This window comes from Oncorhynchus masou, chromosome 21 (genome assembly GCF_036934945.1).
Source record: "Oncorhynchus masou masou isolate Uvic2021 chromosome 21, UVic_Omas_1.1, whole genome shotgun sequence".
In the NCBI taxonomy this organism is placed as follows: domain Eukaryota; kingdom Metazoa; phylum Chordata; class Actinopteri; order Salmoniformes; family Salmonidae; genus Oncorhynchus; species Oncorhynchus masou.
This window is the reverse complement of record NC_088232.1, coordinates 18,270,199-18,298,169: the sequence shown is the minus strand read 5'-3', so window position 1 is coordinate 18,298,169 and position 27,971 is coordinate 18,270,199. Positions and strand designations below refer to the sequence as shown.

Here is a 27,971-nt window from a genome sequence, read left to right as displayed (position 1 = left end):
TAGCCTGGTCCCAGATAGGTCGATGCTGTATAGACATCATTGTATCATAGACATCATTGAACAAGAACTATAGGAGTTGGCTATACAGTATATGATATATTATACAATTTATGTACAGCAAAAGATCTGGGACTGGGCTAGTTCCAGCTCTCTTCCATCGCCGACAAAAAAAGAAGTTACGAAGGAGGGGAACGCCCTCTGTGTGAAAGGGTTTTTTACTTTGAATTTGCCAATAATCCTGTCTCCATCCGCCATGTTCTGGTCGTCGTCGTCTCCGGCCTTCCCTCTGAACAGGTTGAAGGTGTGAAGCCAGTCTTCAAAGTTATCAAACTCATTCTCCAGCTCCTTGGGGTACACCTAATGAGGAAATACAAAAAGTACTCTATACATTAAAAACATAATAAAACATTTAAAAAAACATATTTAAACATATAAACAACAAATAAAGAGTATACAGTATTTGACCCCAAACTGCCCAGAGACTTCAGTGTTTGAAATTACAATTCTGGTTGTAATAACATAATATCAACCAATTTTGCTCACTGAGTAACCACATACCTGTAGCTCATCAATGTTGTGCTTTTTCTTCTCTGCTATGTCTCCAGGCCCAGCCCTCTTCTTCTCCTTTTTCCCCTTGCCTCTCTTTCCTTTGACAAGAGAGTCATCAGGTTTGATCTCTGAGAATAGGTTAGGAGTGAGGGATGAGGGGGAGTGAGGGTGGAGGGATGGAGAGTTGGTGCACAGCAGGGCACTCAAGACATGAATTCAACATGCAAGTTGGCGAAACCAATGTATTTTGGCCACTGTATACACAATATGAACAGTATATACAGTGAATGCCAGTGCAACAGTCAGAATAGCTAAGACAGCATTTACCCAATAGGAATAGGTCATTAGCTTAGCTTAAGAGTATAAACTGCATCACTAAACTTCTTTCTCAAGGCCATCAGACTGTTAAACAGCCATCTTCAGCACATCAGAGGCTGCTGCCTAATAGACATAGATTAGGAATCACTGGCCACTATAAGGAAATGAAACACGCGCCACTTTAATAATGTCTCCGTATCTTGCACACAATCTCTGCATCATAGTGTATTTGAGATTCCAAAACATTTGTTCAAGTTAGTTTTCTATAAATATTTGATGTATCATGCTATGTAAAAGCTACACATAACACTATATAAGCACTAAATGTGGTTTTATAAGTCATATTATTCTTAGTCAACTTCCATGGCAGGCCTATGGTAATATATAGCAGGAGAGCAGGAGGAGGTCATTGTATGAGTTATGAAGTGATGGAAATCATGGATTCATGTCTGTGTAAATGTATGCAGTGATCAACTACAACAGAGATGTCAGGGGTCATATGAAGGGTTAGTAGTATGGGTTGTCATGATTTGAAGAGGACAGCATGTATTAGGCAGATGAAAGTGGGCATAGAATACAACCTGACAACATGATCATTCCCTTTTACCGCAACAATTATATTCTACTTAAAACGTCTCATTCAATATACAGAGATTCATGATTATGCTGGACCATCTACAAGACATAGTATCTACTTGTCAATATCTACCAAATTAACAAACATCAACAACCTAAATTGATGATACATAATATGATGTATATTTGTATGAAATGTGTACAGATATGGTTTAGATCTAATAGATATGCTGCTCTTGTGTTTTCCACATTAGTTTAGGATTGTTTTTTGTTACCTCCGCCCTCAGCAGCAATATCCTGGTCCTCTTTCTCCTCAGCATCCGCCATAGCTGCCTCCTGAGCCTTGAGAATCTACAGAGTAGGACACACAAACCAATAATGTCCAATACACATTGGCAGGATCACTTTTTAAATTCAATTATGAGTGTTAAAATGGAGCCAAATGGAGCCATTTTTCCGGATGGCCTCACCTCCATCAGAGTTTCGATCGAGGCAAAGTACTTGGACCACCAATCCAACATGCTTTCATCAAACTCCTCCTCCTCCACCTCATCTCCTCCCTTCTTCCTTTTCTTCTTCTTCCCTCCTTTCTCATCCTCCTAAAATGATCAATGCAAGGTTAGATTACAGGTTGCAATAGGCCTTTTAGGGTTTTCAAACTACTGTACTAACATTGCTCCTAACATTGAGAAACAGAGACATTCCCAGATCAACGTCATAAACACCTACCTCGATTTTAACCACAGCATCAGACCCCTGGGGAAAAAACACACAACATATATCAATCATCTTACAACTCAGTTAGGATGTTTTATTTAAGTTTATTACTAAAGCTAAGATTCATTTAATGGTGTGAGATCTTACAGAGTCCAGCTTGACCATGGTCTCCATCTTCTTGATGGTGGGCTCTGGTTCATAGTTGACAATGATCTCCTCTGTGAGAGGACAAAGACTGCATTAGTATGTACAAATGAAAGTGTAAGGGCACAGCGAGGTATGGGTTTGTTTGTGCGTGTGTGTGTTCATTTGTGTGTGCATGTGCGTGTGTGTGCGTGCAAGTATGTGTGTGTACCTTGAGTGTTCAAGTTGTTGGCGTGCTTGTCTGCTGCCCGGTAAATGAACTTGCGTAGGGTGGTGACAGCATGGTTCCCCACCAGGGTGTAACGACCGAAAGCTCTGCAGTCCACCACTCTGATGTTCAGGGGAGGGTGGAGCAGCTCGTTCTCAGGCAGATCCTGGAGAGCACAAGTTCACAGTAAATAAATGGGCTAAATTTAGCACCTTTACGGTGTCATTTCCTGTTTGTAAAATGGTTGTCCGGTTAAGAAGACGTCCTATAACCAGATTACAACCAATTGTTAAAATAAGGTAGAGATTTCGTTTTCATCACGCCCGTCACGGTGTCATGGGAAAGTCGTTATATCTGGGTTGTTATTAGGTGAGATAACCAGGTGAACAATGGAATGACTTTAAAGAGAACTTACCACCTCAAACATCTTAACCAGGGTGCCGAAGTTGGGATTTTTCTTGTAGTTCTGGATGAGGGAAGACTGGACTCCTTTACCGGCACATTCTATGTCCACACGAGGCCTGTCCACCGCGACTAGGTTGACCCTCTTCAGGTCCCTCAGGCCCCAGAACAGCACCTACATTTCAGTAACACTTTATTTAAAGGGTGCCTACATAAGGACTTCATAACACATTTATAACCCACACATACTACATTCATAAGCAGTACATAAGGATTTCATACGTTACATCAACATTTACAGTGCAATATAGCAGTGCAATAATAGACACATTTACAGTGCAATAATAGCCACACTTCCTGTATTTCAAGGCCAAGAGGGGTTGAATTCCCACCTCGATCCTGTACTTGCTGAGGACTGGTCTGATGCCCAGAGGGACAGGTAGGATGGGACCACGGTCCATGTCTGTGGGACCGTCGATGGGCGGCAGGTCAGCTTTACCATGAGGACCAATCTGAAGCATGAACAGATATAATATAATAATAATATATTCCATTTAGAAGTGCCTTTTATCCAAAGCGACTTACAGACATGCGTGCATACATTTTAAGCCTGTGTGGCCCCGGGAATTGAACCCACAATCCTGGCATTGCAAGTGCCATACTCTACCAACTGAGCCATACAGGAGACTGCAGACATCAACATTACTGGTTAATTTGGGTCTAATCAAAGCATTTATAATTACATGTCTGGCAGACATTTCGTTTTGTTTGACTGTTATTAAAGGCCCAGGGGATTTTAAAGGCCCAATGCACAAGATTGTCCTGTGTTTTATATATATTTCCACACTATGAAGGCAACTTGAATGTCAACGTTCAACTTCTACCAACCAATTTCCCTCTACTCTTCGACAAATAGTGTGGAAAGTTGATCTATTGCCAGGCTCACCTGCAGCAGTTCGAAGGCCGCCAGCATTTCTCCAGCGGCGCAGTTCCCCCTATAGATCTGGTAGTACTCTAGTTGGGGAGGGAAACGTGGAGGTCCGTAGTGTTCATCCGCCATCTTGGTTATAGGCTTGGCGAAGGTCCTGCCCATGAACTCTGCTTTGCCCTGGAGTCACATCATAACAGGGAGACATGGGATACAATCCAAATATAACCCTGACCCTTCTGTGGTAAATCAAGGTCCACACTACATCCACAAATATTAAGGTTTCAATATTTGAAAGAATGGTCTCTTTGGTATACTGTACAATCTAGAATCCAAGGAAATTGGCCGGTGTTTACATTACAAGCATTTTAAGAGTAAAATATGACATTTAGAAAACATACCATAAGAAATACAATAAAGGGTTTTCATGGCACGTCATTCATCAATATGTTAAGTATGACATCAGCTTTACCTAACACAGAAGCATGGCTTGACAATGTACATGCTTCAAAGCTCAAGAAAACACAACAGAACAACGAAGAACAACTAGCCTGGTTCCAGATCTGTTTGTAATGCTTCGACAACTCGACCATAGGAGTTATCTGTACGCACAAACAGATTTGGGACCAGGCTAGAAAACAATGGCAAGACACCCAAACATAACCACTGTACCACATAAGCAACAAGCTTTCATTGAAGGAATGCAAGAGGGATAAGGCTGATGTCCAGTGAATTTGTCGTTTCAGCTAAATCTTATACCTCTTGCATGCCTTGGGCCAAGGCTCTCCAACCCTGTTCCTGGAGAGCTACCGTCCTGTAGGTTTTTGCTCCAACCTTAATCTAGCACACCCGATTGTAATAATTAGCTGGTTGATGAACTGAATCCATGTGGCTGAATGAGGCTGGTTACAACTGGGACTGGAGTAAAACAACTTCAGGAGGGTAGCTCTCCAGGAACTGGGTTGGAGAGCCCTGCCTTGGAGCATAACGCTACTTCAAGCTGTAAATCAGAATTCAGTTCACACTCTACTTATCCGAGTAAAGGTCATCCAAAAACAATGGTGTTTATGTTCAGGAATGAATTATATGATCATCAGTTGAGTCAACATATACATTCTTTCAAAAATAATTCATAACAATTCTGTCCAATCTGATACATATATAATGGGCCACGTTCTTTTACAATGACGCTAACAAAGTACATGCTACAGTATCTCTTTCAAACGCAGAGCCTAATTCATATTTGAATGACATTTATGTTACTTGGACGACTTGAGCAGCAAGGAAAGAGTGGTCTGGAAATCTAAACGACTGTATGCGTTGTCAGATGATCAATTTAAATTCAGATAGAATCTGTTATGATATAGTGCCTTGCGAAAGTATTCGGCCCCCTTGAACTTTGCGACCTTTTGCCACATTTCAGGCTTCAAACATAAAGATATAAAACTGTATTTGTTTGTGAAGAATCAACAACAAGTGAGACACAATCATGAAGTGGAACGACATTTATTGGATATTTCAAACTTTTTTAACAAATCAAAAACTGAAAAATTGGGCGTGCAAAATTATTCAGCCCCTTTACTTTCAGTGCAGCAAACTTTCTCCAGAAGTTCAGTGAGGATCTCTGAATGATCCAATGTTGACCTAAATGACTAATGATGATAAATACAATCCACCTGTGTGTAATCAAGTCTCCGTATAAATGCACCTGCACTGTGATAGTCTCAGAGGTCCGTTAAAAGCGCAGAGAGCATCATGAAGAACAAGGAACACACAACAATCAGTCGTATATTGCACAAATCTGGCCTATATGGAAGAGTGGCAAGAAGAAAGCCATTTCTTAAAGATATCCATAAAAAGTGTTGTTTAAAGTTTGCCACAAGCCACCTGGGAGACACACCAAACATGTGGAAGAAGGTGCTCTGGTCAGATGAAACCAAAATTGAACTTTTTGGCAACAATGCAAAACGTTATGTTTGGTGTAAAAGCAACACAGCCCATAACCCTGAACACACCATCCCCACTGTCAAACATGGTGGTGGCAGCATCATGGTTTGGGCCTGCTTTTCTTCAGCAGGGACAGGGAAGATGGTTAAAATTGATGGGAAGATGGATGGAGCCAAATACAGGACCATTCTGGAAGAAAACCTGATGGAGTCTGCAAAAGACCTGAGACTGGGACGGAGATTTGTCTTCCAACAAGACAATGATCCAAAACATAAAGCAAAATCTACAATGGAATGGTTCAAAAATAAACATATCCAGGTGTTAGAATGGCCAAGTCAAAGTCCAGACCTGAATCCAATTGAGAATCTGTGGAGATAACTGAAAACTGCTGTTCACAAATGCTCTCCATCCAACCTCACTGAGCTCGAGCTGTTTTGCAAGGAGGAATGGGAAAAAATGTCAGTCTCTCGATGTGCAAAACTGATAGAGACATACCCCAAGTGACTTACAGCTGTAATCGCAGCAAAAGGTGGCGCTACCAAAGTATTAACTTAAGCGGGCTGAAATATTTTGCACGCCCAATGTTTCAGTTTTTGATTTGTTAAAAAAGTTTGAAATATCCAATAAATGTCGTTCCACTTCATGATTGTGTCCCACTTGTTGTTGATTCTTCACAAAAAAATACAGTTTTATATCTTTATGTTTGAAGCCTGAAATGTGGCAAAAGGTCACAAAGTTCAAGGGGGCCGAATACTTTCGCAAGGCACTGTAGATCTGTTCTGACACGAGTTTTAACCAGGCATCATGCTTACCACCGTGTCCTGGTCATAGATTTCTATGACGATGATAGGTGGGTCGTCCCTCAGTTCTCCGACTTCTCCGAACAGTTCTACGTTGTCATACACCATCAGCTGGTCCCAGGTGGGGCACAGTGTCTCATTCAGCACCTGTGCAGAGAGTAACATTCATTCATTGATTCATTAAATTCACTCACCATCTTGTTACTCTCATTCACCATTCTGCACCGTGTAATTCTTATACGGACTCTTTAATTACTGGATCAAACTTCACCATGATTCAAAGACGATAGTTATATTTGTGGAATCATTGTATTTTGTAATGAGCGAACGAACAAACAATCAAATCTAGGTTGTCCTACCTCTGTGACCTGGCTGTGTGTGGAGAAGAAGACCCTGGCGAATGGGTCTGAGAGGCCGCTGCTGTCTGCTGCAAACAGGCTGCGAGCCTGGTACATATGGACCCTCAGCTGGAAGATCTGCTTCACTGTGGTGGGGGAAGATTCACAAGTATTTATCAATGAGATACTCTAATTCCCCTTATTCATAGTGACACAATATGTGCACAAAATTTGAATTTTAAGAAAATGCATTTTGATTCAGAGTCAAAGTTCCCCGACGGTCTGAGGGCAGCCTGGTGGTCCCTAAGACCTAAGACCACTAGGGGTAAGACCAAGAGATTTGTCTACTCAAATCATTCTATTTCTATGGAGATGTGTACACATGCACGGGACGTTATCATCTCCCTTACTCATGTAGACCACAGATAATGTTAGCACTTTATCCGTGAGATCCCTTAGTTATCCCTTTAATGCGTGGTGATATACGTGGCTGATCGGACACCATCGGTCTCCCTTACTCGTGTATGTGAGGCTGATGGGGGGAGCAGACTGCGAGCCAGGTCCTTTCAGCATCTTGTTCTCCTCGAAGCCGTTGGGCAGCCCAGACAGGAAGTCCTTCCTCTGACGGTTCAGGCCCAGCCACAGGTAAATCTCTGTCTTAGCCTGCACTGTCCAGCCAGCTGCCCCAAAGCCCTTCTTACCAGGTAGCTGGGTTTGATAAGGCAAATACACGAATGGAAAATCAGATGGACACACCAGTAGTGATTCAGATCTAGTGGAAAAGGTGACAGCTGTAAATAATGCAATCTTTTGGAGTTCAAGCCAAATAAATAAAGCACACATTGGAAGAGGAAGCGTGCAGAGGTTTGGTTATGGATGTAGAGTAACTGTGCGCAGACCTTGAAGAAGATGGTTTTGACTTTGCCACAGTCCTTCCCGGTCTCCTCGTCCACCCCGGAGTACAGGATGCCTTTGGAGGGGACACGGGCGTAGGCAATACGCTTGTTGTTACTCATCATCCAGATGTAGACGTCCGGGATGCTGTGCTGCGGCTGCCATTACACAGAGAGGAATCAAACAACCAATCAATCAAATAAATATTTCTCGGGAAAGCCTGGAGCTCAAACATATATACGTATACGATAGAAGAAAAGAAAGATGAACAAAGACTTCTGGAATGGTATCGATAGTTTTAGACGCATGAACAAATGATGTACCTATTGTATATGTACCCCTTGCTGACTTACCTCATCAGCTAGAAACCTGAGCTTCTGGAGGAAGTTCTGAACCAGCTTGATCTTATCTCTCACTGTGTTCTTCTTCACCTGCGTCCTGATGGTCTTAGCCTGCTGACCTATGCTCTCCTACAAGCACACACAATGAGACGATCATCATTTTTAGCACACAAACACAATATGAATCAAATATGATAGAATAGTAGATATAATGGTAATGGTGGCCCCATGTGGCTCAGTTGGTAGAGCATGGCTCTTGCAAAGCCAGGGTTGTGGGTTTGATTCCCACGGGGGACCAGTAAGAACAAATATGAAAACATACATATGTACTCGCTACTGTAAGTCACTCGGGATAAGAGCGTCAGTAAAATGGAGTAGGAGGGCCATACAAAGTCTTACAATACATTATAACCACATCATAATGTATTATACCTGTAGGCTTTGAGTAAAGTGTTACCCACAAAGATAATATACAGTATATAATTCTATATGTAATTCGGTGGTGTTACCAACATAATAAATACAAATATCACAATAATCTTTGGCTCATTTGTGCCATACCAGTTCCCTCATGCAGGACTTGAGTCTCTCCTTGTCCAGCTTGGTCCTCCCAGTCTGATTCTGGTCTTTGTTAGCCAGAGTCAGAAATTGACTGAAGAAATAATTAAATGTTAGCCAATACTGCATCCCAAATGGCACCCTATTCCCTAAATAGTGCACCAATTTTGACCAGAGACCTATGGACTCTGGTCAAAAGTAGTGCACTACATAGGGAATAGGGTGCCATAATTGTGTAAGTAAGTAGAGAGCAAACATGGCTTAAAATAGTGCACCAATTTTGACCAGAGACCTATGGACTCTGGTCAAAAGTAGTGCACTACATAGGGAATAGGGTGCCATAATTGTGTAAGTAAGTAGAGAGCAAACATGGCTTGGCTAGGCTTAGTAGTGTGGAAAGGGTAAGTAGACACCTGCATCCGTTGCCGAGATCCTCCAGGACCCCTCTCAGTCTGCGTTCCGGATAGGCCTTCTCTGTCTTAATGACCTCCTGAACATCGTTCAGACCCTCCTCCTGTTGACACAGTGTTATAGACATGTTAGAACATTAGGATGCTTTAATAATGTTGTTGAAAGTGAAAATAACAGGGCTGGGAATTGCCAGGGACCTTACGATACAATATTATCACGAGGTTTAGGTGCAGATACGATATGTAACTTTCCCCCCCCATCACTAGAAAATAATGCTGTAATTATGTTGTTTTTACACATTTTGATGGGTATTAAGGTAGTTGACGGACTCACCAGTTTATCTGCGATGTTGTCCATGATGTTGGCATTGTACAGTCTTCTTCTCTGGTCCTGCCACCAGCTCTTGATATAAATACATGGCTTCCTCTCAAAGTAAGGCAGGTGGAAATAGTTTCTGAAAGTTTGAGATGTATAAAGAGAGACACTGAAACCTGACCTCGTGAGATCTACGATCTGGTTGCAGTGAACAACAATCCCAGCGGGAAAACTGGCTGAAATTATTGATATAAGAACGAGTCCACAAGCAGAACTAACGTCATCTCAACCAGCTTTCCCCGCTGTCCTGTAATACTCTGCTTATGTGTGTGTTGGGATCTGACCTGTCGGTGATGACCGGTTTCATGGGTGGGGTGGAGGACACGGAGACCAGGTCATTATCATCCCCCTCCTCTTCATCACTGGAGCCTTGGATCAGCTCTGACTCCTCTTCATCTCCGTCTCCCCCACTCCTCTTCCCGCCACCCGACTTGGGTTTGGTCACGCCGTCAATTTCGCTCCCATAGTTACCTAGTTAAAAGACGCAAGTTTAAAATATGATTATGAACATGACAACATACAGATCATCAAGGATTGGTTACCCAGACCCAGATTAAGCCTAGTCCTTGATTTAACAAAATTATTCATGGAGAATCGTCATTGAGGGACTGTTTCCCAGACACCGATTAAGCCTAGTCCTAGACTAAAAAACACAGGACTAGGCTTAATCTGTATCCAAGAAACCTGCCCTACATGTGCTACCTGCTGCCTTAGTATTATGGTGTAACGTGAAGTCAGTTCTATTGATATAATAGGGCTGAATTCTAACCTGAGTTCTATGTGGAGATGAGTGAGTATTAAAGCTACCAACCTATGGTAACCTCGAAGCTGATTGGTTTGTCCCCGATCTTCCTGTCAATCATGGTGGCCTCCAGGAACACCCCGAAGAGGAAGAACTCCTCTACTTTCCCTGTGGCGCTCTAGATGAAGAGACACAAAGATGAACTTGTACATACATTATAACAGGAATAATTCTCCCACCTTCCCAGTGGAATTCTGGATGGATAGGGAGTAGAGACATAAATATTAATTTGGAAAACGTTATCAGGAAGAACACCTCCCCTTTCACAGTGGTGTTCTGGATGGATGGAGAGACAAAGATTAAAAGGATACTTTGGGATTTTGGCAATGATGCCCTTCATCTACTTCCCCAGATGAACTCATGGATACCATTTTTATGGGTTAGCGGAAGTCTCGCAAGCCAATGCTTACTAGCGTTAGCGCAATTACTGTTAGTCTATGGGAATCTAGTAGCATGCTAGCATTGTCATTCTGTCATTGTGGTAACGCTAGTTAGCATTGGCTCGCGACATTGCCTAGCTTCCTTCATACTGGACACAGAGCGATAAAAATTGTATCCACGAGTACATCTGACTCGGTACAAGTAGATTGCCAAAATCCCGAAGTATCCCTTTAATATGGACACCCTCATATGTGATAATTAAGCAATAAGGCATGAGTGGGTGTAGTAAATGGCCAATTTACCATGTTCTTGATCAGCACAAACCCCAGAGGTGCCTTATTGCTATTATAAACTGGTTACCAACGTAATTAGAGCAGTAAAAATAAATGTTTTGTCATACCCGTGGTTTACAGTCTGATATACCACGGCTTTCAGCCAATCAGCATTAACGGGAGATGTATGCCTTGATAATGCTGTGATGTGTACTATATGGTGTCTGTTATAGATGAAAATATAGTGTATAAAAGAGTATGGTGAGTATTTTAATGAATGAGTATGAAAACACGGAGCATGCAGAGCTCTAGTTCAGCGCTCTGGCAAAGACCAGAGACGCTTACATAGACTCTCTCTCGCTCGACCGGCTCTATTGTGTGACTTACATTGTCTGAACACATAAACATAACTCTATTAATGGAAACAGTCAGTTAATAATGTAGCATCAGCGATCGGCTAAATAAAGATTATCAATAATTTAGTCTGATTGCACTGTGATGACCTGTTTGTTGTGAGCTGTGAGTCCCAATAGGAGGGTTTATCTGCTTGAGCAGTCACCCATGAGAGGGAGGGAGAGAGAGAGACACACACACAGAGAGACCCAAAGAGAGAGAGACACAGAGACAGAGAGAAAGAGGTAGAGACAGTGTGTGTATGTGTGTACGAGCAAGTGTGTGTGAATATTTACATACATGCATGTGTGTGAGACCCACCTCTGAGATGTTAGGCACCCCCTCCACCTGCACCTCGGTGGAGCTCATGATATCCGGGGAGGAGGTGTCCAGGATCTCCACACCCAGGCTGACCAGCAGGCGGGCTCTGAAGGACACCCCCTCCCCCAGACCCTCGTTCAGGTCCTGGTGCTCGTCCATGATGGTGTAGCTACGAGTGGAGCCATACATGTTCACCCAAGCCGGACCCAGGGTGGGAAGGAAGCCTGGCAGAGTATGGGTGTAAAGAGCATGGCAATTTGGCAAGTGCTTTTGGAGCAGTAACACAGCCAACTCCAGACCACACACTGGCAAACCGCAAAACACCTCTCTTGTCGGTTACAATTTGTCAGACTATTTAATGAGGCAATTTGCTCCAGCTGGGACTTGACACCTATTTCACTTTCCTTTACTCCATACAAACACCAAATATAACAAATGAAAGACACAAGAAAGGAACACAACGCACAGTATCTTCTGAATTAAGGGAAACATTTCTACACCGAAGAACCTTTGTCTCCATCATTGGCGATCTTTCTCAGGTCAATGAAGTGTGTTCCGAGGGCCACGTCGTTCACTTTGTCCGAGTCTCGGATCTGGACCTTCATGCGTTTGCAGAGCGGTGGAAACATCTCAGTGAAGACGATCTGCTCGTTCCAGATTGGCTCGTAGCTGCTCTTCTGGATAGACGTTTTCCCCTGGGATCACAAAGCAGTCCACTTAAACAATACAATAATACAAGTTGTGCCCATTGCATATAACATAACATAGCATATGATGAGAGAACGTTTGTGAACCATTTAGGATTTTCTGTATTTCTGCATAAATTTGACCTAAAATGTGATTAGATCTTCATCTAAGTCCTAATAATAGATCAAGTGCACATGATTAAACAAATAACAAAAACAATTGTACTTTTTCCATTTATTTATTGTGCAAGTTGGTCCAACATTCGATTTCTTTGTCGGAAAAGGTATGTGAACCTCTAGATCAGGTATTCCCAAACTGGGGTACGGGGGTACGGGCAGTGCCGTCGGGGGCACGCCAAATAAAAATGTGATTCACATTTAAAAAATCTATATATAATAATAAAAATAGACAAAACATTTTTTCACATTTTCAAACAGTTTTATATTTTCAAACATTTATATTTTCCAACAGGGCTATACATTTGGGTGAGTTTTTTTCTCGCCTGAGTAGCCTTGCTTCACTGCCAAAAATAAAATGAAACCATCTAGTCTTCAGCAAAATAACAACAGAATGTCAAATACAGGTAGCCTAGTCAAATAATTAACATCCAATCACATTAACCGTTACTCCCTCACGGGAATCCTTCACTCTTGTGCAAATATTTACAAACGAAACATGACCATTTCAAAAATAAGCCACAGGAGTTTTCTGAGTGAGAATAAACGCCTTTTGAGTAGTAAGACATGTATAAAAGCAACAGATACCATTAATAAGAAGGGGCTAGAAGCGTCTTATATGGTGACCTACTGAGTGGCTAGGACAGGCAAGCCCCATACTATTGTGGAGGACATAATTCTTCCTGCTGCCGTGGATATGGTTGAGACAATGTTGTGGGGAAAGGCCGAAAAAACTATACAGATAATATCTTCATCAAACAACACTGTTTCACGATGCATCAGTGACATGGCAGGAGATGTTTTGAAAGAATTACAAGCCAGTGATTTATATGCGCTACAGCTGAATGAGTCAACAGACAGGGCGGGCCTGGCACAGCTCCTGGTATATGTCCGTTACGTTTATGGGGAGTCAATTAATAAGGAAGACATCCTCTTCTGGAAACCACTGGAAACCAGGACAACATGAGAGGATATTTTAAGAACTCGACAGCTTTGTGACATCAAATGGACTTTGGTGGTCAAGGTGTGTTGGTATCTGTACTGATGGCGCAAAAGCCAACGCAGGGAGACATAGTGGAGTGGTAACGTGCGTGCAAGCAGTTGCTCCCAACGCTACTTGGGTACACTGCAGCATCCACAGAGAGGCTCTTGCTGCCAAGGGAATGCCTGACAGCTTGAAAGACGTTTTGGACACGTGAAAATGGTTAACATTGTTAAAGCAAGGCCCCTGAACTCTCGTGTATTTTCTGCATTATGCAATGATATGGGCAGTGACCATGTAACGCTTTTACAACATACAGAAGTGCGAGGGTTATCAAGGGGCAGAGTACTGACACGTTGTTTTAAATTGAGAGACAAGCTTACAGTTTTCATTACTGACCATCATTTTCACTTGTCTGACCGCTTGCATGATGACAAGTTTCTCACACAACTGGCCTATCTGGGTGATGTTTTTTCTCCACTGAATGATCTGAATCTAGAATGATAGGGACTCTCCGCAACTATATTCAATGTGGGGGACAAAATTGAGGCTATGATAAAGAAGTTGGAGCTCTTCTCTGCCTACATTAAGAAGGACAACACACAGGTCTTTCCATCATTGTATGATTATTTTTGTGTGCAAATGAACTCAAGCTTACAGACAATGTCAAATGTGATATAGTGAAGCACCTGAGTGAGTTGGGTGAGCAATTATGCAAGTACTTTCCGAAACGGACGACACAAACAACTGGATTCATTATCCCTTTCATTCCCTGGCTCCAGTCCACTTACCGATGTCTGAACAAGAGAGCCTATTCAAAATTGCAACAAGCGGTTCTGTGAGAATGTAATTTAATCAGAAGCCACTGCCAGATTCCTGGATAGGGCTGCGCTCAGAGTTTCTTGCCTTAGCAAATTGCACTGTTAAGATACAAATGCCATTTGCAACCACGTACCTATGTGAGAGTGGATTCTCCGCCCTCACTAGCATGAAAACTAAATACAGGCGTGTGTGGAAAATGATGTAAGACTGATACTCTCTCCAATACAACCCAACATTGCAGAGTTAGGCGCATCCTTTCAAGCACACCCTTCTCATTAACCTGTGGTGAGTTATTCACAATTTTTGATGAACAAATAAGGTTTTGTATGTAAGATGGTGAAATAAAGAGCAAAATGATTGATTATTATTATATTATTATTTGTGGTCCTATAAGAGCTCTTTGTCACTTCCCACGAGCCAGGTTGTGACAAAAACTCACACTCATTCTTATGTTTAATTAATGTATTGTATAGTGTGTGTGTGGCAATCTTACGATGATGGCAATAAAACAACATTTGCGAGTGCGCTGACCCTGGTGCTAGAGGGTGTACGCAGCTGGAGGTTGAATGTTTGAAGGCGTACAGGACTATAAAAAGTTTGGGAACCACTGCTCTAGATTAATCAGCTCAATTAAGTGCAGTAAAGCAGTCAAACATTTAGTATTTGGTCCCATTTTCCTTGCTACAGTGAACGCATCAAGCTTGTTTTGGAAGACCTTTTGCCCAATAGTAACTGAATGGTGAATGATGACTGGAGTCATTTTCTTTATAAGTGAGTAGATGAGATGTTGGGGGGTTATGATCTTTTTGCCTCTGTAACCTTCGCACTCATCCTATTCATGATTATCCATAATCATGGTAGCACCCACATGAATGTAGAAATGTTCAGATACATATTATATTCTTAATAACAATTACAAGTGACTCCAAAATGGTAGACATTATTCACCATTCAGTTCTTGTTAGGCAAAACATAACCCGAATAAACTGCAAATGCATCCAATGAGCTTCTAGAGTCATAAGGTTGATGTAGTCATTGTGTGCAAGGAATATGGGACCGAATACGACACTTTTGACTACTTTAAATCACTTAATTGAGCTGATTAATCTAGAGGTTTGCATACTTTTCCAACAAAGAAGTTGAATGTTGGACCAATTTGCTCAATGAAAAAATTTAAAAGTGTTATTTGTTTAATCTTGTTCACTTGATCTATTATTAGATGAAGATCTATCATATTTTAGGCCAAATGTATGTAGAAATACAGAAAATCCCGAAGGGTTCACAAACTTTCTCTCTTTAAAGGTACGTGGGACGCTAGCGTCCCACCTGGCCAACATCCAGTGAAATTGCAGAGCGCTAAATTCAAAAACAGAAATACTCATTATAAAAATGCATAAAACATACAAGTGTTACACATCGGTTTAAAGATTAACTTCTTGTTAATCCAACCACGGTGTCAGATTTCAAAAAGGCTTTATGGCAAAAGCATTCCATGCGATTATCTGAGAACAACGCCCAGCAGACAAATCATTACAAACAGTTACCAGCCAAGTAGAGGAGTTACACAAGTCAGAAATAGAGATACAATGAATCACTTACCTTTGATGATCTTCATATGGTTGAACTTAGAAGACTCCCATTTACTCAATAAATGTACGTTTTGTTCGATAAAGTTCGATAAACCTCTGTGTTGTTTGCATGTTTTGTTCAGTAATACACAGGCTCAAAGCAGTCACAACAGGCAGACAAAAAATCAAAATAGTATCCATAAAGTTTGTAGAACCATTTCAAACAATGTTTATAATTAATCCTCAGGTTGTTTTTAGTCATAATAATCAATAATATTTCAACCGGACAATAACGTTGTCAATTTAAAAGGTAAACAAGAAAGGCGCGCTCTCTGTCTGTCACGCCTTGGTCTTAGTATTGTGTGTTTTAGTTTATTAGTTAGTCAGACCAGGGTGTGACATGGGGTTATTATGTATTGTATTTTCGTTTTGGGGTTTGTAATGTTTCGGATTCTAGTTGATTAGGGGTGTGTGTGGTGTTAATTAGGTTGGCTGCCTGAGGCGGTTCTCAATCAGAGTCAGGTGCTTCTCGTTGTCGCTGATTGGGAACCGTATTTAGGTAGCCTGTTTTTCGCTTTGCATTTCGTGGGTGATTGTTCCTGTCTCTGTGCTAGTTTCACCAGTCAGGCTGTATTAGGTTTCGTTCTGTTTGTTGTTGTTTTTTTGTATTTATTTTTGTATTTAAACCAGAAGAGTGTAGCCGCCCTAAAGCGCAGCAGGCGAAGAGTAAACAGGAGCAGCGTGTCAACAGGCAGGAGCAGCAAAGGGAGGAGGAATTATTCAGAGAATGGACATGGGATTTAACGACGTGGGAAGAAATAGATAGGTGGGCGGCCGACCCGGAGAGAGTGCCGGAGCCCGCCTGGGATTCACTGGAACAGTGCGAAGAGGGCTATCGAAGAATGGAGTTAAAGAGAAAGTCACGGCGGCGCAAAGCGAAAACCGAAAAGCAGCCCCAAATTTTTTTTTGGGGGGGGCTATCAGGGAGTATGGCTGTGTCAGGTAGGAGACCTGCGCAATCTCCCTGTGCATACCGGAGGGCTAAAGAGACCGGACAGGCACCGTGTTATGCAGAGGTGCGCACGGTGTCCCCAGTGCGGGTGCATAGCCCGGTGCGGTATATTTCAGCTCCGCGTATTGGCCGGGCTAGATTGAGCGTCGAGCCAAATGCTATGAAGCCGGCTCTACGCATCCGTTCTCCAGTGCGTCTCCTTGGGCCGGTTTTCATGGCACCAGCCTTGCGCTCTGTTTCTCCGGTTAGCCTACATAGCCCAGTGCGGGCTATTTCTCCTCACAGCACTGGCAGGGCAACCGAGAGTATTCAACCAGGTAAGGTTGGGCAGGCTCGGTGCTCAAGAGCTCCAGTGCGCCTGCACGGTCCGGTCTATCCAGAACCACCTCCACACCCCAGCCCTCCAGTAGCAGCTCCCCGCACTAGGCTTCCTGTGCGTGTCCTCGGCCAAATACCACCAGTGCCAGCACCACGCATCAGGCCTACAGTGCGCCTCGCCTGTTCAGCGCAGCCAGCGCTTTCTCCCTCTCCTGCGCTGTCGGAGTCTCCCGTCTGTTCAGCGGTTCTAGAGCCTTCCTCCTCTACAGCGCTGCCGGAGCCTTCTGTTTGTATAGAGCAGCCTGAGCTGCCAGTCTACATTAAGCAGCCAGAGCTGTCAGTTTGTATAGAGCAGCCTGAGCTGTCAGTCTACATTGAGCAGCCAGAGCTGTCAGTTTGCATTGAGCAGCCTGAGCTGCCAGTCTGCATGGAGTTGCCAGTCTGCATGGAGCTGCCAATCTGCAAGAAGCCGCCAGAGCTGTCAATCTGCATGGAGCAGCCTGAGCCGTCAGTCAGCATGAAGCAGCCAGATCTGCCAGTCAGCCAGACTCTTCCAGATCTGCCAGTCAGCCAGACCATTCCAGTCAGCCAGACTCTTCCAGATCTGCCAGTCAACCAGACTCTTCCAGATCTGCTAGTCTGCATGGAGTTGCCAATCTGCATGGAGCTGCCAATCTGCAGGAAGCCGCCAGAGCTGTCAATCTGCATGGAGCAGCCTGAGCCGTCAGTCAGCATGAAGCAGCCAGATCTGCCAGTCAGCCAGACTCTTCCAGATCTGCCAGTCAGCCAGACCATTCCAGTCAGCCAGACTCTTCCAGATCTGCCAGTCAACCAGACTCTTCCAGATCTGCCAGTCAGCCAGACTCTTCCAGATCTGCCAGTCATCCAGACTCTTCCAGATCTGCCAGTCATCCAGACTCTTCCAGATCTGCCAGTCATCCAGACTCTTCCAGATCTGCCAGTCATCCAGACTCTTCCAGATCTGCCAGTCAACCAGACCCTTCCAGATCTGCCAGTCAGCCAGACTCTTCCAGATCTGCCAGTCATCCAGACTCTTCCAGATCTGCCAGTCATCCAGACTCTTCCAGATCTGCCAGTCATCCAGACTCTTCCAGATCTGCCAGTCATCCAGACTCTTCCAGATCTGCCAGTCATCCAGACTCTTCCAGATCTGCCAGTCTTCCAGACTCTTCCAGATCTGCCAGTCATCCAGACTCTTCCAGAGCTGCCAGTCATCCAGACTCTTCCAGATCTGTTAGTCAGCCAGGATCCGCCAGTAAACCAGGATCCGCCAGTCGGCCAGGATCCGCCAGTCGGCCAGGATCCGCCAGTCAGCCAGGATCTGCCAGTCAGCCAGGATCTGCCAGATCTGCCTGTCAGCCAGGATCCGCCAGTCAGCCAGGATCTGCCAGATCTGCTAGTCAGCCAGGATCCGCCAGTCGGCCAGGATCCGCCAGTCGGCCAGGATCCGCCAGTCGGCCAGGATCCGCCAGTCAGCCAGGATCCGCCAGTCAGCCAGGATCCGCCAGTCAGCCCGGATCTGCCGGATTCTACTTCCTGGCTGGGCTTTTTCTCAGTACTGGGCTTTTTCTCAGTGCTGGGCTGCCTCTCAGTGCTGAGCTGCCTCTCAGTCCTGAGCTGCCCCTCTGTCCCGAGCTGCCCCTCTGTCCCGAGCTACCCCTCTGTCCCGAGCTGCCCCTCTGTCCCGAGCTGTCCCTCAGTCCCGAGCTGCCTCAGTCCCGAGCTGCCCCTCAGTCACGAGCTGCTCTTCTATTATGTAGGGTTCTGGGTGAGGACTATTCGGCCATGGTCGGCGGTTAGGGTGGATTATCATTGGACGCGAAGGGGAGGAACATTGACATTTTTGAAGTGGGGTCCACGTCCGGAGCCGGAACCGCCACCATGGACAGATGCCCACCCGGACCCTCCCTATGGTTTTGAGGTGCGTTCGGGAGTCCGCACCTTAGGGGGGGGGGGGGGTTCTGTCACGCCTTGGTCTTAGTATTGTGTGTTTTAGTTTATTAGTTAGTCAGACCAGGGTGTGACATGGGGTTATTATGTATTGTATTTTCGTTTTGGGGTTTGTAGTGTTTCGGATTCTAGTTGATTAGGGGTGTGTGTGGTGTTAATTAGGTTGGCTGCCTGAGGCGGTTCTCAATCAGAGTCAGGTGCTTCTCGTTGTCGCTGATTGGGAACCGTATTTAGGTAGCCTGTTTTTCGCTTTGCATTTCGTGGGTGATTGTTCATGTCTCTGTGCTAGTTTCACCAGTCAGGCTGTATTAGGTTTCGTTCTGTTTGTTGTTGTTTTTTTGTATTTATTTTGTTATTCGTGTATAGTTCGTTCGTTTTGTCTTTATAATAAACATGAGTAACTTACACGCTGCATTTCGGTCCGACTCTCCTTCAACAACAAAAGAACGCCGTTACACTGTCCACTCATTCAGAGTTGTCTTACTCCCTCATTTTTCAGAATACAAGCCTGAAACAATTTCTAAAGACTGTTGATATCTAGTGGAAGCCATAGGAAGTGCAATTTGAGTCCTAAGTCAAATGATACTGTAGTGGCATTCAATAGAATACTACAAACATAAAAAAATCCCACTTCTTGGATGGATTTTTCTCAGGTTTTTGCCTGCCAAATCTGTTCTGTTATACTCACAGACATTATTTTAACAGTTTTGGAAACTTTAGAGTGTTTTCTATCCAAATATGTTATATGAATATCCTAGCTTCTGGGCCTGAGTAGCAGGCAGTTTACTTTGGGCACGATTTTTCATCTGGAAGTGAAAATAGTGCCCCCTACCCTAGTGTTAACATAGCATAGAATAACATAATGTAACATAGCTTAACATAATGTAACATAACATAACACAGCAAGCAACAGAACAGTGCTATTACTTACCCTCTGGCCAGCAAAGAGTATTTGTACATAAGGGTCCACAAGGTCCTTGTTCTCCCCAATGAAAGCCTTCTTGACATTAGCCATAATGCTGGTGTTCATCTTAGGAAGGCCCTCAGCTCTGTAGATCTTCACATAGTAGCGAGCCCACTGACGCTCTGCGGGAACCCCCTCAGGTAACAGGAGGTTACTGAAACCACAGAATTAAAGACAAACACTTGTTACACATTGCATTCTATCTCTATGACTAAAACAGCAATAGAAAGTAATCAAGAATTTTGAGATGGGAGAGCTTTCACAGGAACTCTAGAGCTTGGCCTATTGCTGCTTTTATTGCTACAGCATTACGACTACAGTTTTACTACTACAGTATTATTACTACATTATTACTACTACAGTTTTACTACTACAGTATTACTTATACATTATTACTACTACAGCATTGCTACCGCAGTATTATTACTGCAGTATCACCGATAAATTATTACTACTATGGTATTATTACTACATTATTGCCACCACATTATTATTACTACATTATTACTACCACAGTATTGTTGCTACAGTATTACTAATGCAGTATTATTACTACAGTATTATTACTGCAGTAGTATTACCACATTATTACTACAGTATTACTACTGAAGTATTATTACTACAGTATCACTGGTGAATTATTACTACTACAGTATTATCACTGCATTATTACTGATCAATTATCATTACTACAGTATTATTACTACCACAGTATTACTACTGCTGTATTATTACTACAGTATTACTGATAAATTATTACTACTACAGTATTATTATTACAGTATTACTGATAAACTATTACTACTACAGTTTTATTATCTTTACTAGATGCTGTTCTTCCACTAACCTCATTGCAACTCCCCTCCAAGTCTCCGACCACTACCTTGTATCCTTTTCCCTCTCGCTCTCATCCAACACTTCCCACACTGCCCCTACTCGGATGGTATCGCGCCGTCCCAACCTTCGCTCTCTCTCCCCCGCTACTCTCTCCTCTTCCATCCTATCATCTCTTCCCTCTGCTCATACCTTCTCCAACCTATCTCCTGATTCTGCCTCCTCAACCCTCCTCTCTTCCCTTTCTGCATCCTTTGACTCTCTATGTCCCCTATCCTCCAGGCCGGCTCGGTCCTCCCCTCCCGCTCCGTGGCTCGACGACTCATTGCGAGCTCACAGAACAGTGCTCCGGGCAGCCGAGCGGAAATGGAGGAAAACTCGCCTCCCTGCGGACCTGGCATCCTTTCACTCCCTCCTCTCTACATTTTCCTCCTCTGTCTCTGCTGCTAAAGCCACTTTCTTCCACTCTAAATTCCAAGCATCTGCCTCTAACCCTAGGAAGCTCTTTGCCACCTTCTCCTCCCTCCTGAATCCTCCTCCCCCTCCCCCCCTCCTCCCTCTCTGCAGATGACTTCGTCAACCATTTTGAAAAGAAGGTTGACGACATCCGATCCTCGTTTGCTAAGTCAAACGACACCGCTGGTTCTGCTCACACTGCCCTACCCTGTGCTCTGACCTCTTTCTCCCCTCTCTCTCCAGATGAAATCTCGCTTCTTGTGACGGCCGGCCGCCCAACAACCTGCCCGCTTGACCCTATCCCCTCCTCTCTTCTCCAGACCATTTCCGGAGACCTTCTCCCTTACCTCACCTCGCTCATCAACTCATCCCTGACCGCTGGCTACGTCCCTTCCGTCTTCAAGAGAGCGAGAGTTGCACCCCTTCTGAAAAAACCTACACTCGATCCCTCCGATGTCAACAACTACAGACCAGTATCCCTTCTTTCTTTTCTCTCCAAAACTCTTGAACGTGCCGTCCTTGGCTAGCTCTCCCGCTATCTCTCTCAGAATGACCTTCTTGATCCAAATCAGTCAGGTTTCAAGACTAGTCATTCAACTGAGACTGCTCTTCTCTGTATCACGGAGGCGCTCCGCACTGCTAAAGCTAACTCTCTCTCCTCTGCTCTCATCCTTCTAGACCTATCGGCTGCCTTCGACACTGTGAACCATCAGATCCTCCTCTCCACCCTCTCCGAGTTGGGCATCTCCGGTGCGGCCCACGCTTGGATTGCGTCCTACCTGACAGGTCGCTCCTACCAGGTGGCGTGGCGAGAATCTGTCTCCTCGCCACGCGCTCTCACCACTGGTGTCCCCCAGGGCTCTGTTCTAGGCCCTCTCCTATTCTCGCTATACACCAAGTCACTTGGCTCTGTCATAACCTCACATGGTCTCTCCTATCATTGCTATGCAGACGACACACAATTAATCTTCTCCTTTCCCCCTTCTGATGACCAGGTGGCGAATCGCATCTCTGCATGTCTGGCAGACATATCAGTGTGGATGACGGATCACCACCTCAAGCTGAACCTCGGCAAGACGGAGCTGCTCTTCCTCCCGGGGAAGGACTGCCCGTTCCATGATCTCGCCATCACGGTTGACAACTCCATTGTTTCCTCCTCCCAGAGCGCTAAGAACCTTGGCGTGATCCTGGACAACACCCTGTCGTTCTCAACTAACATCAAGGCGGTGGCCCGTTCCTGTAGGTTCATGCTCTACAACATCCGCAGAGTACGCCCCTGCCTCACACAGGAAGCGGCGCAGGTCCTAATCCAGGCACTTGTCATCTCCCGTCTGGATTACTGCAACTCGCTGTTGGCTGGGCTCCCTGCCTGTGCCATTAAACCCCTACAACTCATCCAGAACGCCGCAGCCCGTCTGGTGTTCAACCTTCCCAAGTTCTCTCACGTCACCCCGCTCCTCCGCTCTCTCCACTGGCTTCCAGTTGAAGTCGCATCCGCTACAAGACCATGGTGCTTGCCTACGGAGCTGTGAGGGGAACGGCACCGCAGTACCTCCAGGCTCTGATCAGGCCCTACACCCAAACAAGGGCACTGCGTTCATCCACCTCTGGCCTGCTCGCCTCCCTACCACTGAGGAAGTACAGTTCCCGCTCAGCCCAGTCAAAACTGTTCGCTGCTCTGGCCCCCCAATGGTGGAACAAACTCCCTCACGACGCCAGGACAGCGGAGTCAATCACCACCTTCCGGAGACACCTGAAACCCCACCTCTTCAAGGAATACCTAGGATAGGATAAAGCAATCCTTCTCACCCCCCTTAAATGATTTAGATGCACTATTGTAAAGTGGCTGTTCCACTGATGTCAGAAGGTGAATTCACCAATTTGTAAGTCGCTCTGGATAAGAGCGTCTGCTAAATGACTTAAATGTAAATGTAAATGTATTACTGATAAGTTATTACTACTACAGTATTATTACCACATTATTACTACACTATTATTACTGCACTATTATTACTAAATTACTACTACAGTATTACTACTACATTATTACTATTACACTAATATCCCCAATAATATGTTGGTTGTTTACCCTTCTACGTCATCTTCATCGGTTTCGGTGGCCTTGTGTGGAGTCTTGATGTTGTCTCCTTTCCCCACGACGGCGATGTCACATTTAATGTAACCTTTGCACCCGGCAGTGATGTCATCAGGGTCAGAGAGAAGGGCCCATTTGTGGAAAAACTGGTGTTCTATTAGACAAAAATAATACAATAAGCGACATTCATATGTGAGGTATACTGATCAGTACCAGAGTCATAGTGTAGTATAGACAGAGTATAGACAGCGACAGACAGAGTATAGACTAGTAGCTACTATGTTTCCAACTATTTCTCCCTGACCTGGATGCGAGTAGACAGTGCCTACATCCAGTTTGAAAGAGCCAACCAGAGTCCCACTGCGCAGGAGGTTCTTGGAGTGGATTACCTGAGGGATGGATGAGCAAAGGGAAGATGGCAATGTGCATCATTAATATGCGACCTGAGTTGAATATTATGAAAGACTGTATAAATGATGGACACAGTGATCAAATCAAATCAAATTGTATTTGTCAAAAGCGCCGAATACAACAGGTGTAGCAGACCTTACAGTGAAATGCTTACTTACAAGCCCTTAACCAACAATGCTTTACGAAGTTAATAAGAAAAACGTGCTATGTAAAAAAAAGATAGAAAATAAAAGTAACAAATAATTAAACAGCAACAGTAAAATGACAATAGCAATAGCGAGGCTATATACAGGGGGTACCCATACAGAGTGAATGTGCGGTGGCATTGGTTAGTCGAGGTAATTGAAGAAATATCTACATGTAGGTAGTGTTAAAGTGACCATGCATAGATAATAAACAGAGAGTAGCAGCAGCGTAAAAGAGGGGTCTGGGTAGTCTTATGGCTTGGGGATAGAGGCTGTTAAGAAGCCTCTTGGACCTAGGGAGAGAACAGTTTATGACTAGGGTGGCTGGAGTCTTTGACAATTTTTAGGGCCTTCCTCTGACACCGCCTGCTATAGAGGTCCTGGATGGCGGGAGGCTTGGCCCCAGTGATGTACTGGGCCGTACGCACTACCCTCCGTAGTGCTTTGTGGTCGGAGGCTGAGCAGTAGCCATACCAGGCAGTGATGAAACCAGTCAGGATGCTCTCGATGGTGTACCCATGCAAAATCTTTTCAGTCTCCTGAGGGGGAATAGGCTTTGTCGTGCCCTCTTCACGACTGTCTTCGTGTGTTTGGACCATGATAGTTCGTTAGTGATGTGGACACCAAGGAACTTAAAGATCTCAACCTGTTCCACTACAGCCCCGTCGATGAGAATGGGGGCGTGCTCAGTCCTCCTTGTCCTATAGTACACAATCATCTCATTTGTCTTGATCACGTTGAGGGAGAGGTTGTTGGCACCTGGCATCACACTGCCAAGTCTCTGACCTCCTCTCTATAGGCTGGCTCATCGTTGTCGTTGATCAGGCCTACCACTATTGTGTCTTCGTCAAACTTAATAATGGTGTTCTAGTCATGCTTGGCCATGCAGTCATGAGTGAACAGGGAGTATAGGAGGGGACTGAGCACGCACCCCTGAGGGGCCCCCGTGTTGAGGATCAGCATGTCAGATGTGTTGTTCCCTACCCTTACCACCTGGGGGCAGCCCGTCAGGAAGTCCATGATCTAGTTGCAGAGGGAGGTGTTTAGTCCCAGGTTCCTTAGCTTAGTGATGAGCTTTGAGAGCACTATGGTGTTGAATGCTGAGCTGTAGTCAATGATTAGCATTCTCACATAGGTGTTCCTTTTGTACAGGTGGGAAAGGGCAGTGTTGAGTTCAATAGAGATTGCATCAACTGTGGATCTGTTGGGGCGGTATGCAAATTGGAGTGGGTCTAGGGTTTCTGGAATAGTGATGTTGATGTGAGCCACGACCAGCCTTTCAAAGCACTTCATGGCTACAGACGTAAGACCTACGGGTCGGTAGTCACTTAGTTAGGATACCTTAGTGTTCTTAGACACAGGGACTATGGTGGTCTATTTGAAACATGTTGTTATTACAGACTCAGTAAGAGATAGGTTGAAAATGTCAGCGAAGACACTTGCCAGTTGGTCAGTGCATGCTCAGGGTACACGTCCTGGTAATCCGTCTGGCCCTGCGGGCTTGTGAATGTTGACCTGTTTAAAGGTCTTACTCACATTGGCTACGTAGAGAGTGATCACACAGTCATCCAGAACAGCTGATGCTCTCATGCATGCTTCAGTTTTACCTGCTTCGAAGCGAGCATAGAAGTAATTTAGCTCGTCTGGTAGGCTTTTATCATTGGGCAGCTCGCGACTGTGCTTCCCTTTGTACTCTGTAATATTTTAGTTTGCAAGCCCTGCCACATCCGACGAGCGGCGGAGTCGGTGTAGTACTATCCATTCTTAGTCCTGTATTGACACTTTTCCTGTTTGATGGTTTGTCGGAGGGCATAGCGGGATTTCTTATAAGCTTCCAGGTTAGAGACTCACTCCTTGAAAGCGGCAGCTCTACCCTTTAGTGCAGATGTTGCCTGGAATCCATGGCTTCTGGTTGGGTATGTACGTACAGTCACTTTGGGGACGACATCATCGATGCACATATTGATGAAACCAGTGACTGATGTGGTGTACTCCTCAATACATCGGAAGAATCCCGGAACATATTCCAGTGTGTGCTAACAAAACAGTCCTGTAGCTTAGCATCTGCTTCATCTGACCACTTTCTTACTCAATTCAAATCAAATCAAATCATTGCTCATTGCTCTCCATTCATTTAGATAGGGAGGGTAATTATTTCAGAACTGTTTGTTTGTATTGTGGTAAAGCTACTCACCGACAGCTTCAGGATCTTATCAAACATAACATCAGGTGGGACGTGGAAGTCAAAGACAAAATACTAAAAGAGAAATGTGACGTAAAATAAATGTATCAGTGTCATGAAGTTTTCTTTTAAAATGTGCAACTTTATTGAAATTATACATGAAGCTTTATTGATGACCATACATGTAATTACAACGCTTTAGACCTTGTTATCATCATCATCATTCTCCTCATCAACCTCCTCCTCCTTATTATCAACCTCATCATCCCAGGGCAGATTGGTTACCTCATTGTAGTATGGGCAGTTTGTCGACTCCTTCATCTGAGTGTACTTCTTATCGTCTCCGATCTCCACACAGACCACTGGATCCATGTTCAGCCCTACTAGCTGCCTGGCCTCTATGACGGTAACACTAACCTGGTAAAATAGGGTTATCATGTATAAACACTCTTTATTATAGCAATTTTTTTAGATGCTAATTATTCCTTGATTCATTGAACATATATTTAAATTTACTTGGAAATCCATTGGTCTCCCGGCACTAGGTTCCATCTTAATGTCTGGTTTTGATCTAATGTTATAGACATGTTAGAAACATGTTTCAGTGTGATTAAATCAATGCAGACTTACATTTCAGAATTCTGTAAACTACAAGATACTACATTGTAAACAATGTAATTGAATCATTAGTCTTCAATCCAAAACTCAGAGTTTGCTTCTACATTATCTAACTCTATAGAATTGTATTTTATTTGTAAAATGAATGGCAAACCACAAGCAACATAGAACTGTGCTCTGTGCTTACCTCTTGTTGGAGACATTAGTGGTGACGGCTGTGACTGAGGCCAGGGAGATGGTGTCGGGGTCAGGACCTCTTCCCCCTCCCCCTCCCATCCCTCCCATGAAGTCCAGGTCCTCTGTCTCCAAGATGGCTGCCTCATCGCCTGGACAATCACAGTCAAGGAGGCCACACCTGTCAGAACAGCCTGACAGGATGACGATAGCTAAGCTTGACAACCACCCTTTTAGGTTGTTTCTGTCACTTTTTGTATTGTTTTTATTTTTGTTTGAATTTAAGTTTAATGTTACTATTTACAATTTATCATAGGATATGTTAAACATTTTCATCTATACTTTTCCCTTTTTTTCTTTTTTTCAGAGAGTATCAGAGAGTGATTAGGACCAAAGCTTGTATAAAAGCATTTGGTGTAGCTCCATTACTTTTACAAGAAACAATTGGGGTGGGTGGTGGTGGTGTGTGTGTGTGTGTGTGTGTGTGTGTGTGTGTGTGTGTGTGTGTGTGTGTGTGTGTGTGTGTGTGTGTGTGTGTGTGTGTGTGTACATGTGTGTGTGTGTGTACTTGTGTACATGTGTGTGTGTATGTGTGTATGTGTGTCTGTGTGTGTGTGCGTGTGTGTGTTTTATGTGTATGTGTGTGTGTATGTGTGTGTGCGTATGTGTGTGTCTGTGTGTGTATATGTGTGTGTGTATGTGTGTGTCTGTGTGTGTGTGTATATATGTGTGTTTGTGTGTATGTGTGTGTGTTGTAGTATACTGTACCTCTTCCTCCTTTTCCGTGGTCTGACTTATGGCCACGTGATTTCTTCATGATTCAAAAGAGTCCTTTTCTAGC

General features: G+C 44.2%; 1 protein-coding gene across 1 annotated transcript in view; it reads right to left on the bottom strand.

Annotated features, from left to right (window-relative positions):
• LOC135507456 (otoferlin-like) overlaps positions 1-27,947 on the bottom strand; it is a 43,700-nt gene extending 15,753 nt beyond the window's left edge. The window contains exons 1-30 of the mRNA XM_064926990.1: positions 27,899-27,947; positions 27,144-27,282; positions 26,855-26,909; positions 26,624-26,755; positions 26,351-26,413; positions 23,865-23,949; positions 23,555-23,714; positions 20,143-20,329; positions 12,184-12,370; positions 11,676-11,899; positions 10,318-10,426; positions 9,791-9,977; positions 9,465-9,585; positions 9,134-9,234; positions 8,724-8,814; positions 8,175-8,291; positions 7,827-7,979; positions 7,446-7,635; positions 6,949-7,073; positions 6,602-6,736; positions 3,861-4,022; positions 3,307-3,426; positions 2,928-3,089; positions 2,516-2,678; positions 2,308-2,378; positions 2,173-2,199; positions 1,914-2,042; positions 1,719-1,794; positions 559-677; positions 220-357 (exon numbers count right to left, since the gene is read on the bottom strand). Coding sequence (XP_064783062.1) covers positions 220-357; positions 559-677; positions 1,719-1,794; positions 1,914-2,042; positions 2,173-2,199; positions 2,308-2,378; positions 2,516-2,678; positions 2,928-3,089; positions 3,307-3,426; positions 3,861-4,022; positions 6,602-6,736; positions 6,949-7,073; positions 7,446-7,635; positions 7,827-7,979; positions 8,175-8,291; positions 8,724-8,814; positions 9,134-9,234; positions 9,465-9,585; positions 9,791-9,977; positions 10,318-10,426; positions 11,676-11,899; positions 12,184-12,370; positions 20,143-20,329; positions 23,555-23,714; positions 23,865-23,949; positions 26,351-26,413; positions 26,624-26,755; positions 26,855-26,909; positions 27,144-27,282; positions 27,899-27,947 — 3,777 coding nt within the window. The remainder of the gene's footprint in view (positions 1-219; positions 358-558; positions 678-1,718; positions 1,795-1,913; positions 2,043-2,172; positions 2,200-2,307; positions 2,379-2,515; positions 2,679-2,927; positions 3,090-3,306; positions 3,427-3,860; positions 4,023-6,601; positions 6,737-6,948; positions 7,074-7,445; positions 7,636-7,826; positions 7,980-8,174; positions 8,292-8,723; positions 8,815-9,133; positions 9,235-9,464; positions 9,586-9,790; positions 9,978-10,317; positions 10,427-11,675; positions 11,900-12,183; positions 12,371-20,142; positions 20,330-23,554; positions 23,715-23,864; positions 23,950-26,350; positions 26,414-26,623; positions 26,756-26,854; positions 26,910-27,143; positions 27,283-27,898) is intronic.
• Positions 27,948-27,971: the final 24 nt, after the last annotated feature.